This window comes from Lithobates pipiens, unplaced genomic scaffold (genome assembly GCF_037356315.1).
Source record: "Lithobates pipiens isolate NorthernLeopardFrog02 unplaced genomic scaffold, aLitPip1_a1.2 Scaffold_19, whole genome shotgun sequence".
Classification (NCBI taxonomy): domain Eukaryota; kingdom Metazoa; phylum Chordata; class Amphibia; order Anura; family Ranidae; genus Lithobates; species Lithobates pipiens.
In genome coordinates this window covers 42,603,982-42,621,366 of record NW_027507764.1, presented here as the reverse complement: position 1 = coordinate 42,621,366, position 17,385 = coordinate 42,603,982, and the positions used below count along the sequence as shown (strand labels likewise).

The 17,385-nt window shown below is 42.5% G+C and overlaps 1 protein-coding gene across 1 annotated transcript in view; it reads left to right on the top strand.

The window, feature by feature from the left end:
* TSPAN13 (tetraspanin 13) overlaps positions 1-16,485 on the top strand; it is a 26,265-nt gene extending 9,780 nt beyond the window's left edge. The window contains exons 3-5 of the mRNA XM_077490684.1: positions 452-565; positions 7,307-7,420; positions 9,541-16,485. Coding sequence (XP_077346810.1) covers positions 452-565; positions 7,307-7,420; positions 9,541-9,615 — 303 coding nt within the window. The 3' untranslated portion in view covers positions 9,616-16,485. The remainder of the gene's footprint in view (positions 1-451; positions 566-7,306; positions 7,421-9,540) is intronic.
* The last annotated feature ends 900 nt before the right edge of the window (positions 16,486-17,385 follow it).

Below are 17,385 nucleotides of genomic sequence, written 5' to 3'. Positions count from 1 at the left end.
TGCACCAGAGCATATTTATTATATTAAATTATATGCTGTGGGGTAGAATATAATAAATATGCTCAGTGTATAATATTTAATGAATACGCTCTGGTGCCAAATATAACAAATATGCTGTGCTGCATAATATAATAAATATTCTCAGATGTTTGATATAATATTTATATAAAATTATATAATGAGGTTGAATCCAGAGTCTAAATGTTTCTGGGTGTGTGACCATTTATTATAATGCTGCATGGAGAATAGGATGAGGAATGCTAAAAAAGGATATGAAATTCTTTGAGCAACCCATGGCGATGAATGTAACATGTTTAACACTGGCCAGTAAACCTCTTCAAGTAGATGATACGAGACATGGTGGATACTTCCAAAACTTTTTATGGACATCACAGAGCAGAACCAGAAAATCACTGACTGTAGCAATTGCGGATGTTCTTTTATCTTGCAGAATGAGCTCCTGGAGATGGGTTGGAACCACACGGCAAACGCTAGGGCTGACATGGAGAAACACCTGGACTGTTGCGGATTTCACAGCTTCAATGAAAGTGAATCCTGTGGGGCAGTAAGTTTAACAAAACAGACGCTCATACGTATTCCTTACACCTCTTCTGAGGCTTATCTAGTGATTGAGATTGGAATTTCCATAGTCAGCTCAAAATTCTCAAGTTCAAAATGCATCAGTGGAGGGGTGTCCATTAAGGGTGCTTGGGCTCCGCCCCCTCTCTCCACGCCCAGCCCTTATATGCAGTGGATAGATTCATGCATAGCATGAATCTATCCACGACCACTGCAGCCACCCCCTATTTATACATCCGGCCCCTTTCAGGGTATCGGGCGTATGAATTACAGTGACCGAGTTGTTGTTGTTGTGTGTGTGGTTTTTAGCACCTGATTAGGCTTCAAAATAAGGTGGGCTCGGGTCACAGAGAATACGTTCCGATCCCACCCAAATGTGTTGCAGCAGCGAATAAATAATCACTGTTGAAACACTGATCCTTAATTTAGCAAATCAGAAGCGGGTGTGAGACCCGTTTTTTGATTGGTTAAAAAGAGAGAAGACTCCCGATTTGGCCTCTAAGAAGGAGGGAGGCCGCTACCACCGTTGCCGTGATTGCCTGTGGAGAGCTGGAGGCCGCCCCGCCAAGCAGGGGAAGTCGCCAGTGATGGGGTGCCATACCGTTTGCCCCCCCCCCCCCCCCCGGCAATTTACACCGGCAAGCACTGAAGTTGAAGCAACTGCAGTCTGCTCACAAAATTTGTAATAAAAACATCTTTGCCATTCTGAAGCTTTTTTTTGATGGTCAACAGATGTGGAAATTTCATCTTGAAAAATGTAACGGCAAACCGTAGGGTTTTGTTGGGGTTACATAGGTTGGAAAAAAAAAGACACAAGTCCATCTAGTTCAACAATCAAATTTAAAAAATAAATAAATTGAATAAACAGAAAAAAATAGAAAACCTCAATATACACAATTCTATACACTCAGTTGATCCAGAGGAAGGCAGAAACCGTGCTATAAAGCACGAGCCAATTTGCTCTAGTGGGGGAAAAATGTAATTCCTTCCTTGTCCCCGGATGTTCCCTGGTTCATCAATCCCTGGTAAACATTAACATTCTGTTATAATTTTGTCCATTTATGAATGCATCCAGGCATTTTTTTTTTTTTTTTAAAAGATCTACTGAGCTGGCCAGAACTAGTTCTTGAGGGAGTCTATTCCACATTTTCACAGCGCTTACTGTAAAAGCTTTTCTGTATGTGGAGGTTAAATTTCTTTTCCTTTAGGCATTAAAGTGCCCCTTTAATCTCTGTAATGACCTCCAAAGTGAATAAGTCTACAACAATTTCACTGTATAGATCATATCTCCCCTACCCACCTACTTGTGAATTTATACTTGATCATGTACCCCCTATGTATTTATACATGGTGACTGCGTCCCCCCTTACATATTTATATATGTTTATTAGGTCCCACTTATGTATGTATTATGTGGTGATCGTGTCCCCACCTTATGTATTTGTTCATGGTGACCATATCCCTCCTTAATCTCCTCTTCTCAAGAAAGAATAACTTTCTTCTATTTTCCCATAGTTGAGCTCCTCCATACCTCTTATCAGTTTGGTTGCCCTTCTCTGCAGTTCCCCCGATTTTTTATCTTTTGAGAACTGGAGCCCAAAACTGAACTGTATATTACATGGTTACATAGTAGGTGAGGTTTAAATAAGACACAAGTCCATCAAGTTCAACCTATGTGTGGGATTATATGTCAGTATTACATTGTATATCCCTGCATTTTGCGGTAGTTTATGTGCTTATCTAATCGTTTTTTGAAACTATCGATGCTCCCCGCTGATACCACCACTTGTGGAAGGGAATCCCACATCCTTGCCGCTCTTTACAGTAAAGAACCCTCTACACAGTTTAAGGTTAAACCTTCTTTTCTTCTAATTTTAATGAGTGGCCACGTGTCTTGTTAAACTCCCTTCCGCAAAAAAGTTTTATCCCTATTGTGGGGTCAACAGTATAAACAGTAAAAAGGTATTTTGTAAATTGAAATCCTATCCCCTTGCAAGTGTCTCTTCTCCAGGCAGAATAAGTTCAGTGCTTGTGCTCTTTCTTCATAACTAATATCTTCCAGTCCCTTTTATTAGCTTTATTGCCTTTCTCCAGGTATGGACTGGCCATCGGGACTACCGGGAGTTTCCCGGTGAGCCAGTCAGGTGCAGTCCTGGAGCCACTTCTCTCTGACAGTGAGTGATTGTGATTTCACTCCTGTCAGGAGGAGCTGCTTCCATCACTTGCTGGAGAGAGCATTCATTCATTATGCTCCCTCCAGCCTGCAGGGGGAGATAGACAGCCAGCAGACTTTCCATTCTCTCTCCCCTTATCACTTTTAATCACATGACTGGAGAGAGGAACGAAAAGTTGCCTTCAAAACTGTGAGTACATGTGGGAGGGGGGAGGAGAGGGAGGATACTCTGTTGTGAAGGGGGCTACTGGTGGGGACTCTGGTGTCAAGGGGGCTGCTGTTGAGGACACCCAAATTTAAAGTGGGCCGGTAATAATGAAGTCCAGGGCCACATTTTTGTCCCAGTCCAGCCCTGCCTTTCTCTGTACTCACTCCATTTCCAGTACATTCTTCCTGAGGACTGGTGCCCAGAACTGGACAGCATACTCCAGGTGAGGCCGGACCAGAGTCTTGCAGAGTGGGAGAATTAAAGCAGAAATATTCTGTTTGCTTTGTTAGCAGCAGCTGGACATTGCATGCCATTGCTGAGCCTATTTATTAGGACCCCAGGTCCTTTTCCATCCTTGATTTCCCCCAGTGAGTAGATTGCATTCATATTTTTGTCACCCAAATGCATTATTTTAAACTTTTCCAAATGAAACCTCATTTGCCATGTAGTTGCCCCACCCATCAATTTGTTCAGATCTTCTTGCAAGGTTTCTACATCCTGCGGAGATGTTATTGCCCTGCTTAGCTTAGTATAGACTGCAAATGCCAAGATTGAACTGTTTAACCCATCCTCCAGGTCGTTTATGAACAAATTTAAATAGGATTGGTTCCAGCACAGAACCCTGGGGGACCCCATTTTCCACCCCTTACCATTCTGAGTACTCCCCATTTATCACCACCCTGACCTCTCCCTTGTAGCCAGTTTTCAGTCCATGCCAACTGACCTTACTTTGTACAGTAAACGTTTATGGGGAACTGTGTCAAATTTTTGCAAAATCCAGATACACCACGTCTACATTCCTTCCTTTATGTAGATGGCAGCTCGCCTCCTCATAGAAGGTTAATAGATTGGTTTGGCCAGAATGATTATTCATGAATCCATGCTGATTACTGCTAATGATACAGTTCTCATTACTAAAATCTTGTATTTATTATTGTTATTATTATACAGGATTTATATAGCGCCAACAGTTTACACAGCGTTTTACAACATTAGGGTAGACGGTACAATTACAATACAATTCAATACAGGGGGGAATCAGAGGGCCCTGTCCCTTATCATCCCCTCCAAGAGCTTGCATACTATTGATGTTAGGCTGACTGGTCTATAATTCCCAGGGATGTATTTTGGCCCTTTTTTAAATATTGGTGCTACTTTGGCTTTTCTCCAATCAGTTGGTACCATTCCAGTTGGTAGACTGTCAGTAAAAATTAAGAACAATGTTCTGGCAATTACTTGACCGTGTTCCCTAAGGAAATGAGGGCGCTTGCTGAGATGTCATGAGGATAAATACTGAAGTTTTTTGGTTACTGAAGCCCCCCCATTCCCTCGTGAAGATGGAGGAGAAGAATAAATTCAATACATTTTTGCCATCTCCCCATCCTTTGTAACCAGATTTCCTTCCTCGTTCTTCATGGGGCCAATATGGTCTGTCCTCCCTTTCTAACAGTTTATATACTTAATGAATTTCTTGGGAAATCTCTCCTCTGTGTTCTTTGTTCCTAAGATTTTATCCCAGTTTTTATATCTTCTAGGAAGGTTCGTAGTTTAGGGAAGTTCACGCTTTGGAGATTCAGTGTCTTTGTATTCCCTTTATGCTTGCTATCTGCGTGATTTTACTGAAGCTAATTGACTTGTGATCGCTGTTTCCTAAATTGCCCCGTATTTCCACATCCATGATCGAGTCTGTAAATTGTCCTGCAAGTCATTAGGAACTGGCGAGCCTTAGACGAAAGCGTGATTCCTTCCGCCCAGTCTATGTCCGGATAATGAAAATCCCCCATTATGATGATACTTCCCATCCTTGCTACTAATCCAAATTGTGACAGGAAGTCCGTCTCCCCCTCCTCCCTCAGGTTATGAGGCCTGTAGCGTACTCCCAGTATTATTTTCCCTTTAGTTTCATCCCTTTGGAGCTCTACTCATAAGGATTCCACCTCCTCCCTAGCTCCCTTAGTTATGCCATCTCTTACATTAACTTGTACATTATGCTTAATATACAGGCATACCTCTCCCCCTTTTTTTTACCCTCTCTATCCTTGCGATAAAGGGAATACCCTTAAATGGTTGCCAGCCAATCATTAGAGCTGTTGAACCAAGTATCTGAAATTCCCACAAAATCGAAGTCCTCCTAGTACAACAGTATCTCTAGTTCTCCCATCTTGTCCACCAGGCTCCTGGCAATGGTGAACATGCCGCGTAGTTTAGACCAGTCGCATACTGCCCTTTTTATTGGGTGTTCTGAGATTGCAAATAGGACTTGTTGTTGTACTTCGGGTTTTATTAGGTCTTACTAATGATTTGTACATTTTATTCTGTATAACAATAAAATACAAAAAAAATCACAATTCTAATGTTATTTGAGGTTTTTGGGGGGTTTTTAGATAAAAAAAAAAAGTCCAAAAAGCAACCCCTAAAGGTTTTAAAGTAAGTGTTTTTTTTCCCCTTTCTTTTAAATTCTAAGACCCCTTTCACACCAGGGCGTTTTGCAGGCGCTATAGCGTTAGAAATAGCGCCTGCAATCCGCCTTAAAGAACCTGCACCATTGTGTGTAGTGTGAAAGCCCGAGGGCTTTCACACTACAGCGGTGCGCTGGCAGGACGTCAGGGAAAAGTTCTGCCAGCAGCTTCTTTGGAGCGGTGAAGGAGCGGTGTATTTACCTCTCCTCCACCGCTGCTCCCCATTGAAATCAATGGGGCAGCGCTGTAATACCGCCGGCAAAACGCCACTATTGCGGCGTATTGCTGGTGGTTTTAACCCTTTCGCGGCCGCTAGCGGGGGGTAAAAGTGCCCCACTAGCGCCCGAAATGCGTCGCAAAGGGCGGTGTGGTGTGAAAGGGGTCTAAGTAACTCTAAATAATAGTAAAATACACAAAAAACAAAAAATTGTATAGTCTCAAGTTTTCTGGTTGCTATTTAGAAATGTTTTTTCTTTATTGCCTTAGGCCCCTTTCACGCGGACAATCCATTTAGGTCCGCCTGTCAGTTTTTCAAGTGAACCTGAACGGATGCTCCATAGAGGTCTATGAAGCGTCGGATGTCAGCGGTGACAAGTCCGCTGACATCCGACCCGCTCCGATCCGAAAAAGTGTGACGGAGGCAAAAAGCTATTTTTTCATCCGTCATCGGATCAGGTGACGACTGCCCCGTGTGAAAGGACGGGGAGCGGTGCGGGCGGCCGGTCGGGGAGCAGTGCGCGGTGCGGGCGGCCGGTCGGGGAGCAGTGTGCGGTGCGGGCGGCCGGTCGGGGAGCGGTGCGGGCGGCCGGTCGGGGAGCAGTGCGCGGTGCGGGCGGCCGGTCGGGGAGCAGTGCGCGGAGCGGGCGGCCGGTCGGGGAGCAGTGCGCGGAGCGGGCGGCCGGTCGGGGAGCAGTGCGCGGTGCGGGCGGCCGGTCGGGGAGCAGTGCGCGGAGAGGGCGGCCGGTCGGGGAGCAGTGCGCGGAGCGGGCGGCCGGTCGGGGAGCAGTGCGCGGTGCGGGCGGCCGGTCGGGGAGCAGTGCGCGGAGCGGGCGGCCGGTCGGGGAGCAGTGCGCGGAGCGGGCGGCCGGGCGAGGAGCAGTGCGCGGTGCGGCCGGGCGGGGAGCAGTGCGCGGAGCGGGCGGCCGGTCGGGAGCAGTGCGCGGTGCGGGCGGCCGGTCGGGGAGCAGTGCGCGGTGCGGGCGGCCGGTCGGGGAGCAGTGCGCGGTAAGTGTAAAGGTTTAAGAAGCACAGATGGAGCATGGAGGGAATTTCTGTAGTGATGTAGCGTTTGGCCACACCCCTTCTCCACCCTCCACCTTCTCAGCCCTCTGCACAGATGACAGAGTCCCCACCAGCTGCAACCTTAGAATGGTGTGTTTCGTGGCATTGGAGGGACACTGCAGCCAAGTAAGAAACTCAAAGACAGACCTTGCCAGGCCCGTGACACTGATGGTCGCAGAGATGGGGTTGAACCCAAACACCCCCCCTGGCACTGCCCCTGGATTAGGGTGTGCCCAGGCACACCTCCTGCACACACCTATCCAGCGTGAGCCAGCTCTGTTCTCCAGTGTGACTCTCGTGCTCATGCTGGGCAGCGGGCTCATGCTGTATTGGAAGCGTTGGCTTACGCTGGATGATGCACATTGTGGGAGCCTGCTGTCTTTCATCCTGCGCCCCTCTAAATGTTGCGCCTGCAGCGACCACATCGGATGCCTTCCCACGTGCTACGCCACGGAGTAAAGCTGACCATGAAAAATAGTCTTCCCTTGACTCCATTGCAATTTGAATTTTATCAAGGTCTCCCTCAATTAACCCAATTTGCTCATTACTACGGTTTATGACAGTGTTCTGTCTGACTCACAGTGTAACAATTTATTCTTCTTGCAGAAATGTTTTCAAACTCATAACTGTGTGTCGACGTGTGGCTCGATCATTGAGAAGCATGCTGAAGAGGTGCTGAGAGTTGTGGGTGGAATTGGTTTCTTCTTCAGTTTTACAGAGGTAAGTTGGTGCTCGGGTGGTTTTGGGGAGATGTCGCTGTTACCGGAAGTGAAATTCCACCAATGAGCGTATGCAATGAAACCTTACATGAGTTCTCTGCATAGCGCCATCCACTTATTCACTTTACGTGCCATGGAACCATTTGGAGTGCACCAATTTCCTTTATATTTCCCCAATTAAGACACTATAACTTGATAAAACCTGGCAGGGGTCCTAACCTGTGGAAAAAAACACTAATGACTAAGGGCTGAAACTATTTTAAAGGCCCATTCCATGCAAGGTAAAAAAAAGTTCCCCAAAAGAGGTTTAAAGGCAAAGTTTTTTCCTTTTAAGAAATAAATGCACATAGTTTGCAGGAAAAAAATTGTGTACAGGCGGTCCTCTAGTACAGTGGTCATCAACCCTGTCCTCAGGGCCCACTAAGAGGCCATGTTTTATGTATTACCTTGGGGAGATGCAGACTAGAATACTGCAATCACTGAGCAGAAAATGATATCACCTGTGATGTATTTCAGTTATCTTACAAACCTGGCCTGTTAGTGGGCCCTGAGGACAGGGTTGATGACCACTGCTCTAGTACACATCTGACAATGACTCCTACTTACAAATGGAGGGAGACAACAGGAAGTGAGAGGAAATCTACCCCTAGGAATGGTAAGGTTAGGCATGGTGGGTGTATTGTTAGTTTTTGGGCGCCAGACACTTCTTGGATGCAAAAGAAAGTTTATTTCTCTTTAAAAAACTTTTTTGGGGGGGGGGGGGGGGAGAGGGCTAGGGCCAGGACACCCTTAGGTAGTTGCAAGATTAATTGGCAGACTCCAAACTTCAATAGGAAGACAGCCATGCAGGTAAAGGCATCCAGCAAGATGCCACATCTGCATGTGCAGGAATGCTGTCTCCTATGGCAACAGTCTTTAACAGTTCCTAACACAAGGCTTAACAGTTCGTTCACTTTCATTACAATTGCTCCTTGTAGTTCTCCCATACACTGAGCTCCCAGTCTCTCACCGCTGCCACTGAATCCCTTGAGCTCCTTCAATCTTCACGGTGGTATCTTCATCAAGCGTCGACACCTGTCCAGGTGGCACAAAACATAGATCACCTGACTCCATCTGAATATATAGGCTCTCGCAGCAAGCCAAGGGATTCAAGAAAACCCCTGCCCATTGGCTGAGATACCCCATATACCCATAACCTGACCTTGCGTTGCCCTTCTCGTATCTAGTACCACCAAATACCTGGCAACCTAATGGTAGAAGAGAAAAGGGCAACAAGGCCAAACTTCAGGATTAATCAGTAGATCTCTAGCAATAAACCAGGATAACTAGTCCTGGCAAGTAAAATTTTTGTGAGGAGCAACCCTGCCTAAACTCTAGTGTACTACAGACGTATTAGACATGTCGAGAGCTGAGGAGGTTAATATGGAGGAACTTAACTGGCCTTCATAGAGCCCAGATCTCAACTCTACTGAACATGTTTGGGATAAAACACAATGGCAATTGTGAGCTAGGTCTTCTCACCCAACATAAGTACCTGACCTCACAAATGTTCTTTTGACTCAATAGATTCAAATTCCCACAGACACCCTACAAAATATTGTGTAATGGAAGGGTCTGACAGACAAAAACTATAAATGGGTGTGCCACATCCCCAAATATGTGGCAAAAGAAGGGTGTACCCCTACCACATTATACCTGTACCTTGCGGGTACAAAAATGTTTTTTCAATTGTCCAGCAGTTTACTGCATTAAGGAGAAGCTTGTCCTCTAATTGCTATGTGTTAATTGTTTGGGAGTGTCCCATCCCCTCCTACTAGTAAAGTTTCTTCAAGCATTAACTCTTAAAAATGATGTTACTGGAGTCGGTGTGAATGGACCGGTTCTGGCTGGGGTGGGCAGCCTCTGTACTATTAGGAAAAAAATCTGATATTGCCAACGGCCCCTTCTGGGGTAGCACTACATCCATATTGCTGGTCATGGTTTTGGAATGAGATGTCCAATAAAATGTATAAAGGTGTGAGGGTGAAAGTTCCACAAACCTTTGCCCAGAAAGTGTGTATTTGAAGGCTAGCTTGGGTTAGTTCATTATTAGTTATTAATAATTTTTTATTTTTTTTCCAGATCCTTGGTGTTTGGCTGACTTACAGATACAGAAATCAGAAGGACCCGCGAGCCAATCCCAGCGCCTTCCTCTGATAGCAATACCATTTCTAAGACTGCTCGCTCCCTGTACACTACTGAATCCTCTACAGCGTCTCGGTTGCTGTGGTTGTTCTATCTTCTTTTTTTTTTTTTTTTTTGTCTGAAGGTCGTGACAACTATAAACCTTCTTTTTGTTTTTTTAAAAGGGACTTAAAATACCAATAATTAATTTATGTTCAACACTTGAAGGAAAGCTTAAAGGTGAAAACAAAAAAAGCTAAAATATTATTGATCCTGTCACTTAGCCTCTGTTACTATGGAAACACTTCTGAAACTCCAATGTCGATAAAAATAACACAAAACTATGTATTAAAGTGCGGAGTGTGATAATCCCAAAGAATCATACTGCTATATTTCCTATAACTTTTTTTTTTTTGGGGGGGGGGGGGGGGGGTTAAATGGAGGGGAGGTATGTGGGAACCACCAGACCTATAGTGAACTAATAAAGGGAAGACCAATGACCAAAGCTATAAATTGTGTATTTTGGATTAAGACCCCGTTACTACTTTTCCTGCTTCGTAGCATATGTATGGGGTAGCACTAGACCTGGTCATTAGGTCTGTGGTGGCACAACTCATGGGGATACCTTGGAGTAGGTGCCCTAAAGCATGCAAAGGTTGTTCGGGTGGAAGAGGATCACTGTGCATAAACGCAGTTCTTGGAAACGCAAGCTGATTGGAGAACAGTGATCACTTTTTTTAGGGTAAAACATAGCCAACGTGTTTCAGGGGACTGGTCATCCCCCTTCCCCAAGGCTAACATTGGGGAAGGTACAAATTAAAAACATATGTGAGTGAATGCATCTACAACTGAGGTACAAGTGGCCCTGAAGAAGGGGGAGCCCCAATCGTACACTAAAAAAGTGGTTATACTGTTTTTTTCAACTGGTTGGACTTATCAAGACTGTTCACTATGGCTCTCCTCGCCCACCCCCACAATCTTCAAGTATTTTTTGCTGTCTGTGTCCCATTGAGAAGATTTTTCTTTACTTCCTGTGTCAGAGACAAAACAGAAAGGGAATTCTCTTAACCAGCTGGCACCGAAACGGGTGTCTCCATTGGAAGTTTTCCTATCCCTTTCTATCTTGTTGACCATGGTCACCAGCACATATGATGCAGATCTTTCCAGTTGTGCCTGGACAGCAATAAAACATGACCAGGGTTTTCGAACCATTCCACACTCCATCAAAAAACTAAAAAATGTAAAAATATTTGGCTATACTTGCATTTACTATAACTGCAATAAAAAGTACATTTGTTGTACAGAATACAATTATGGGTTGGGTCCAGTGGAATATAGCCAGCTTGATTTTTAATGCATTTTTACTGTTGTCTGACAGAATTACGGGTTTGGGAAGCCATTATAAAAAATAAAAAAAAGGATCATTTCATATTCCATTACTTTCAATTATTTGAAATTTGAGAGTACTGGGGGAAAAAACTTTATAGAACAGTCATTATTGTCATTATTGACCATTTTGTTCCAGTTATTTGTGCTAAGACTACTGAAGTTCTCTTAATCAAAAGTTAAATGCATTTTATGATTATTTTGTGTACATTTTCGAGGTTCTCCAGTAAAGTGTTAATGGAGAGCTGTTCAGTGAATTGCACTCAGTTTTAAAGTTAAATGCAAGTTTTGAGGGCAGTTTGAATGATTGCTTGCCTAACAAACTGGAGTGTCCATGTCATCAGGAAACAATGTGAGGGTTGTCCAAAGTTCCCTTCCACATTGCAGCACTGGGGATAAGAGGAATAGGTGACCTGGGTATCACAAAAGTTTGTTTAGAAACCAGTGGAGGGGTAGCCAGTAGTGTGTTTGTTTTTTAATGCCTTGAGTTTAACGATGGGTTGGAATGATCGTGACATGAATTTTAACCAGTTCTATTGCTGTCTGATACCCCAAGACAAACAAGCCAGATTGTGTTGAATCACTGGATAAGACAACTGTTTCCCTCTGTCTTTGGTCAGGAGAACTTAAGAACTCTGCTGGTGTCGGTTAGTACTTGGACAATCGGTCCATCTTGGCTTTGGTTGTTCTACTACAGGGTTTCCAAACTTTTTAAACAAAGAACCATTGAGTTCTGTAGGAATGCCCCATCACTGGTGTCAGTGGGAGCAATAGTGTCCTGTCATTGGTGTCAGTGGGAGGTATAATTCCCCTGTCGTTGGTGTCAGTTGGAGGAATAGTGACCCATCGTTGGTGTCAGTGGAGGCAATAGTACTCCATTGTTGGTATTATTGGAAGGAATAGTGCCCCATCATGGGTGTCAGTGGGAGGAATCGTGCCCCATTGTGGGGGTCCTTAGAAGAAGTGCCTCATCATTGATGTCAGTGGGAGGAATAGTGCCCCATTGTTGGGGTCAGAGTTAGAATAGTGTCTCATATCAGTGGGAGGAATAGGGCCCCAAGGGCCAGATGTGGGCAAACAAAAAGATGCATCCAGCTTGCAGGCCACAATTTGGAGACCACTGGCCTATTAATAAGGGCTTGGATTTTTCACAATCCTCAATTTTTTATAGAAGTTCATGAACTGAAGAATGTAAAACACTGAATAGTCCTCTCTGTTGAAGAAATATGTCTCACGTTTATCTAAAGAACACCATTAAACCGAATTCTAGTAAAAGCAAGTGCATTTCTTTATTAAAGTGGTCTCCAATCAGTTTCTTGGCACACCATGAGGCAGTATTGATGGTGCCAGTCTCCCCACAGGTGCCCAGTACCTGGACTTTGGAGTAACTGCTGCACTTCACATGGTCCTATATGCGGTCTTTCCTTTTGCGTTGATGAGACTGTTTAACTTGCCAGCTATTGTGTTTTTTTTTTTTGTTTTTTTTTTCCCTTTTGTTACATAAAGCAAATTTCTGGAAAAAAGATGCATGTTGTCTTTACACCACCCTTTTTTAGGTAATGACTATTGGCTACTCTCTGGTACAAGAAAATCTGTTCCAACACTTGGAATTTTTGAATCGTGAAAATTAGGTTTCTTACTGTCTGTTTGAATTATAGGTTATACTGTAGGGTAGTGATACTTGTGTGCACTTGTTCTATCTGTAAAGAGAAACCACTTTCTGATCCATAGCAGATTTTACAACTTGTGTATTCAAGTGAGTGAGTCCTACCTGTACTGACTTAGTAATGTTTGAATGGGAGAGTATAGGAACATTGAAAAGAACTGTATTCTCCCTTGTTTCATTTTCAGTCTGGTTCCATTATCCACAATTGAGCACGGAGCCCTCTGGTGTCATTATTGAGGAACTTCAATTGTAACCCATGGAAGTAAACCTCCAATATAAGGCCAATAGTTTGTGGGCATCCTTCCAAATTTATTAACCAGTTTGGCGGTAGGAACTCAAGTGTCCTTTGGGATGAATTGGAACTCCAATTAAGAAACGGTGCTTCTCATCCAACACCAGTACCCAACCTTACAAATGTCCTTGAGGCTTATTGGGAAGAAATTCCCACAGACACTCAAAAATCTTGTGGAAATTCTTTCCAGAAGAGCAAAGCCTGTTATAGCTACAAAGGGCACAATTCCATATTAATGTCAACTGTTTTGGAATGGGATGTCCAACAAGCTTGTATAGATGTGATAATCGGGTGTCCACCAACTGTTGGCCATAAAGTGTTTCCAAAATCATTCTTTTTTTTTTTCTTATTAAAGATATTTAAAGAAGATGCCTGCACTGAAAATTAAATAATTGTCCCTCATAGTCTTTTTGAGGGGGGGGGCACACTATCTGGATCAAACTACATTATGCCTACAACAGCCACAGGAAGTAATGTGTCACGCTGATGCCTCTGTTGCTGCTTTAGACTTGTATAGCTCATTATGTTTTAGCAAATAAATTTCGTTATAATACAGCAGTTCTCAACTTGTTTTACCTCAGAGGAACTCGTAAAGTAATTTTTGGGTCTTAGGGGATTTCTTACTGAAACCAGTTTATCTGGGGTCGATGGGTAAAGTATTCACTTACCTTAGAGACCAGTCGGAAGAATGCTCGGCTTACAGTGGTGGTAAGAATGCCACCCTTACTGATGGCTTAATAGATTATGGGTTTGATTTTTGATGGGACAAATTTAAAAGTCAGCAGCTACACTTACTGTTCCACTTGTGGATGGGACTCCGCTTTAAGGAAGCCTTGGCTACCTCTAGAGGAACTCTAGCGATCCACGGAACTCTGGTTGAATAGCTGACACAGCAGCCTTCCTCCAACTTATTTACCCATGAGGAACTCCTAAAATAAGTGTCAGGTCTTGGGCAACACTTACTGAAACCAATTTAACTGGGGTCAATAGATAAAATGCTCCTTACATTTGTGGGCAGGGGGAAGAATGCCAACCTTACTGACAGCTAAGAAGATCAATGGTTTGATTAGTTAGCTGGTTTTGCCAAGTCGTGTTGGCTCTGGAACTATGTAGGTACCATCGGATGGGAGGGTAATTGGCCAGAGCTTAAGGAACCTCTGGAGGAACTTTAGAATTACACAGAGAATGGCTGACAGAGCATGAGAATGGCTGACATAGAAAGTCTTTTTTTTTTTTTTTTGTGCCCTTCTGTCTGAAGGGGTTATTGCTGATGTTTTTAACCCCCCCCCCCCCCCCCCCACAAATGGTGTGCAAAATGCAGGAACAGAATAAACAATGAAATTTAATGAGTCGATGGGCCTTTCCATTGTTAGTAAATATAGCTCATTTTGTGATTATTCGTTTGTTGATATTCTTAATACATTCCAAAAATCCCACTTGTCCGCCATTGGTTGACTTCTTTCTAAGAGTTTAAAGTGATACTAAACACACACTATTTAATTTACATTATCCCTTTTCTTTCTGTATGTGGATGGCGGCACTAATTGTTAAAAAAAATAAAAAATAATCAAAATACCTTTTTTATTTTATTTTCTAATTGATATCTGTATTGTTTCCTGCCTATCTGCAGGGAAACTGTCAGGAGGAGCTTTCAGTCTTCACCTACTGGTCACATGTTCAAAAAAAAAAAAAAATACAGAGTAACAATAAATAATACCTATAAAGAGTTTTAAATTGTCATACAAATATGTATAATGAAATAAAATATTTATTTTTTGGCAAGAACATGTTGTGGGATTTCTGACAGTCACAGGCTGTGTCACGCCCCCTCCAAGCCTGTGTCTTAGCCCTTGTACACATGGTCGGAGAATCCGTCGGAATGTGTCCTATCGGACCGTGTTGTTGGATAATCCGACTGTGTGTGGTATGCATCGGACTGATTCCGTCAGACCCAATTTTCCAACATGTTGGAAATATTTCCCGACCAACTGGTTCGATCAGACATACTCCGATCAAGTGTAGAGAATTTTGATCGGACCAAGTGCCACGCATGCTCAGATCAAATTCCTACATCAAAGCTATTGGCTACTAGCCTGAATGTAGTCCCATTGTAACGAAATTACGTCATCACGTTCTGAATGATCGGATTTTTCGAAAACTTAGCCCGACCGTGTATATACAACAGTTTCGGACAAGATCCGACGGACAGAATCCGACGGACAAAATCCGACGGATTTGGTTGTCGAAATCTCAGACCGTGTGTACAGGGGCTTAGAAGAATAGGGAAATGAAGCCTCCATCAATCAGGATGTAATATCCCATGCCCATTGTGTTTAGCTGGTTAGTGGGCATGAAGGCGAAGGAAGGAAGTGGGCTGTCATTTATAACTGTTTATGCCCACATGTGTTACTCTATAGTCACATGGGCTGCTCAGATGTGATAGGGAGGCAGTGCTCAGTATAGAAAATACACTGACAACTGAGCATGTGCAGAGCTGCCAATACTGCTCTGCAAAATCCCCAACTGCAGTGGGAACATAGACGGGAGGGGGGGAGACAGAACAGCAGGATCAACCAGATTTTTTGCAGAATATAGAAACAAATCCCATAGTGACAGTGAGTATGAACAGCATGTAATACACCATTTTATTGATAGTTGGTTAGGTTTTTTTTTTTAATGATGTGGGTTTAATGACACTTTAAGCAATGGCTAACCACATGTATTTTGTTCATGCTGTGTTTTGCATAAATATTTTTTAAGTGACTGTCATAGAACAATTAACTAACGTCTGAGTGAATTCAGAACTTATTCCAGTTCAGTGCATGCAAAGATATTGAAGCCATTGGACCTGCATGACGTCACGCCAAACAGCCTTTTCTGGAAGAGATTACAATGGCAGCTCACCTATACTGTATGTCCCATTGGCAGGATAGACTTAGCCAGAACTGGGCTCTTTGGCGTGACCAGGCAGGGACAAGCGTTTACTATGTCCCTTTTAGCTTTGCAGTGGGGGCAGATTCAGTACTTTATTGCGGTCCCACACAGTGCTGTGCTTTCCACCAGCACCCCATGCCCACAGGCCTTTTGAAAAACCAGAGAACATTGCGTTTCCGATCACTAATAGATTTCAGCAACCAATCCAAAGTCATACTTCAGCAGCAGAAATTAAAAGAATTCAGATTGACTGCTGTAGATTGCTACATCACTTTACCTTTAGTACCTAGGTATTCAAAGAGACCCTGTCACCAGTAACTCTTTACACAAAAGGACATACAATAATAATAAAAAAAATACAAATAAAATACTGGTCATATTCATTGGTGACAGGTTCACTTTAATAATCTGCTGACGGCAGCCTCTCTCTTCTGTAGTCTGCTGGTAATATCTTGTATATGGTTTTATTCACTGATGTGGTTTTTTGTTTATTTTATTTTTTGGAGCGTATTCCTGTACATCTTACATCTATGTTGTGTTATTCCCTCTCTTGTTTTAATGCTGTGAATACAGACTGATCTCAATTTGCACTGCAAAATGATTAATAAAAATCTAAAACAACTGATTTTGCGAAATCTCTTTCTAACTGCCGGCATCATAAAAAAAAAAAAAAAATATATATATATATATATATATATATATATATATATATATATATATATATATATATATATATATATATATATATATATATATATATATATATATATATATATATATATATATATATATATATATATATATATATATATATATTATTGCTCATGAACATTCAATGACAAGTTTAAACTACTATGTATAGTTGTTTTACTGCTTATATAGCCGTAATAATTTTTGTTCCACACAGAGAGCATTGAACAATTATCGCTGCTTCTGAAAATCTAGCACCCCTACCCCAGTGCTATATACTGTGTTTGTATGGTTTATATATATATATATATATATATATATATATATATATATATATATATATATTGTATTTTCCAAAAGTTTTAGGCAGGTGTAAAAAAAAAAAAAAAAAAAATTAACAACTTAAGGACCAGGCCTCTTTTTCAGACTCGGTGTTTACATGTTTAAAACAGGTTTTTTTTTTGCTAGAAAATTACTTAAAACCCCCAAACATTTTATATTGTTTTTTTTCTAACACCCTAGAGAATAAAATGGCGGTCATTGCAATACTTTTTTTTTTCACACTGTATTTGCGCAGCAGTCTCACAAGTGTACTTTTTTTAGAAAAAAATTCACTTTTTTGAATAAAAAATAAGACAGCAGTAAAATTAGCCCAATTATTTTTTTTTTTTATATCATGAAAGATAATGTTACGCCGAGTAAATTGATACCCAACGTGTCACGCTTCAAACTTGTGCCCGCTCGTGGAATGGCGTCAAACTTTTAGCCTCAAAAATCTCCATATACGACATTTAAAAATTCTACAGGTTGCATTTTTTGCGTTACAGAGGAGGTC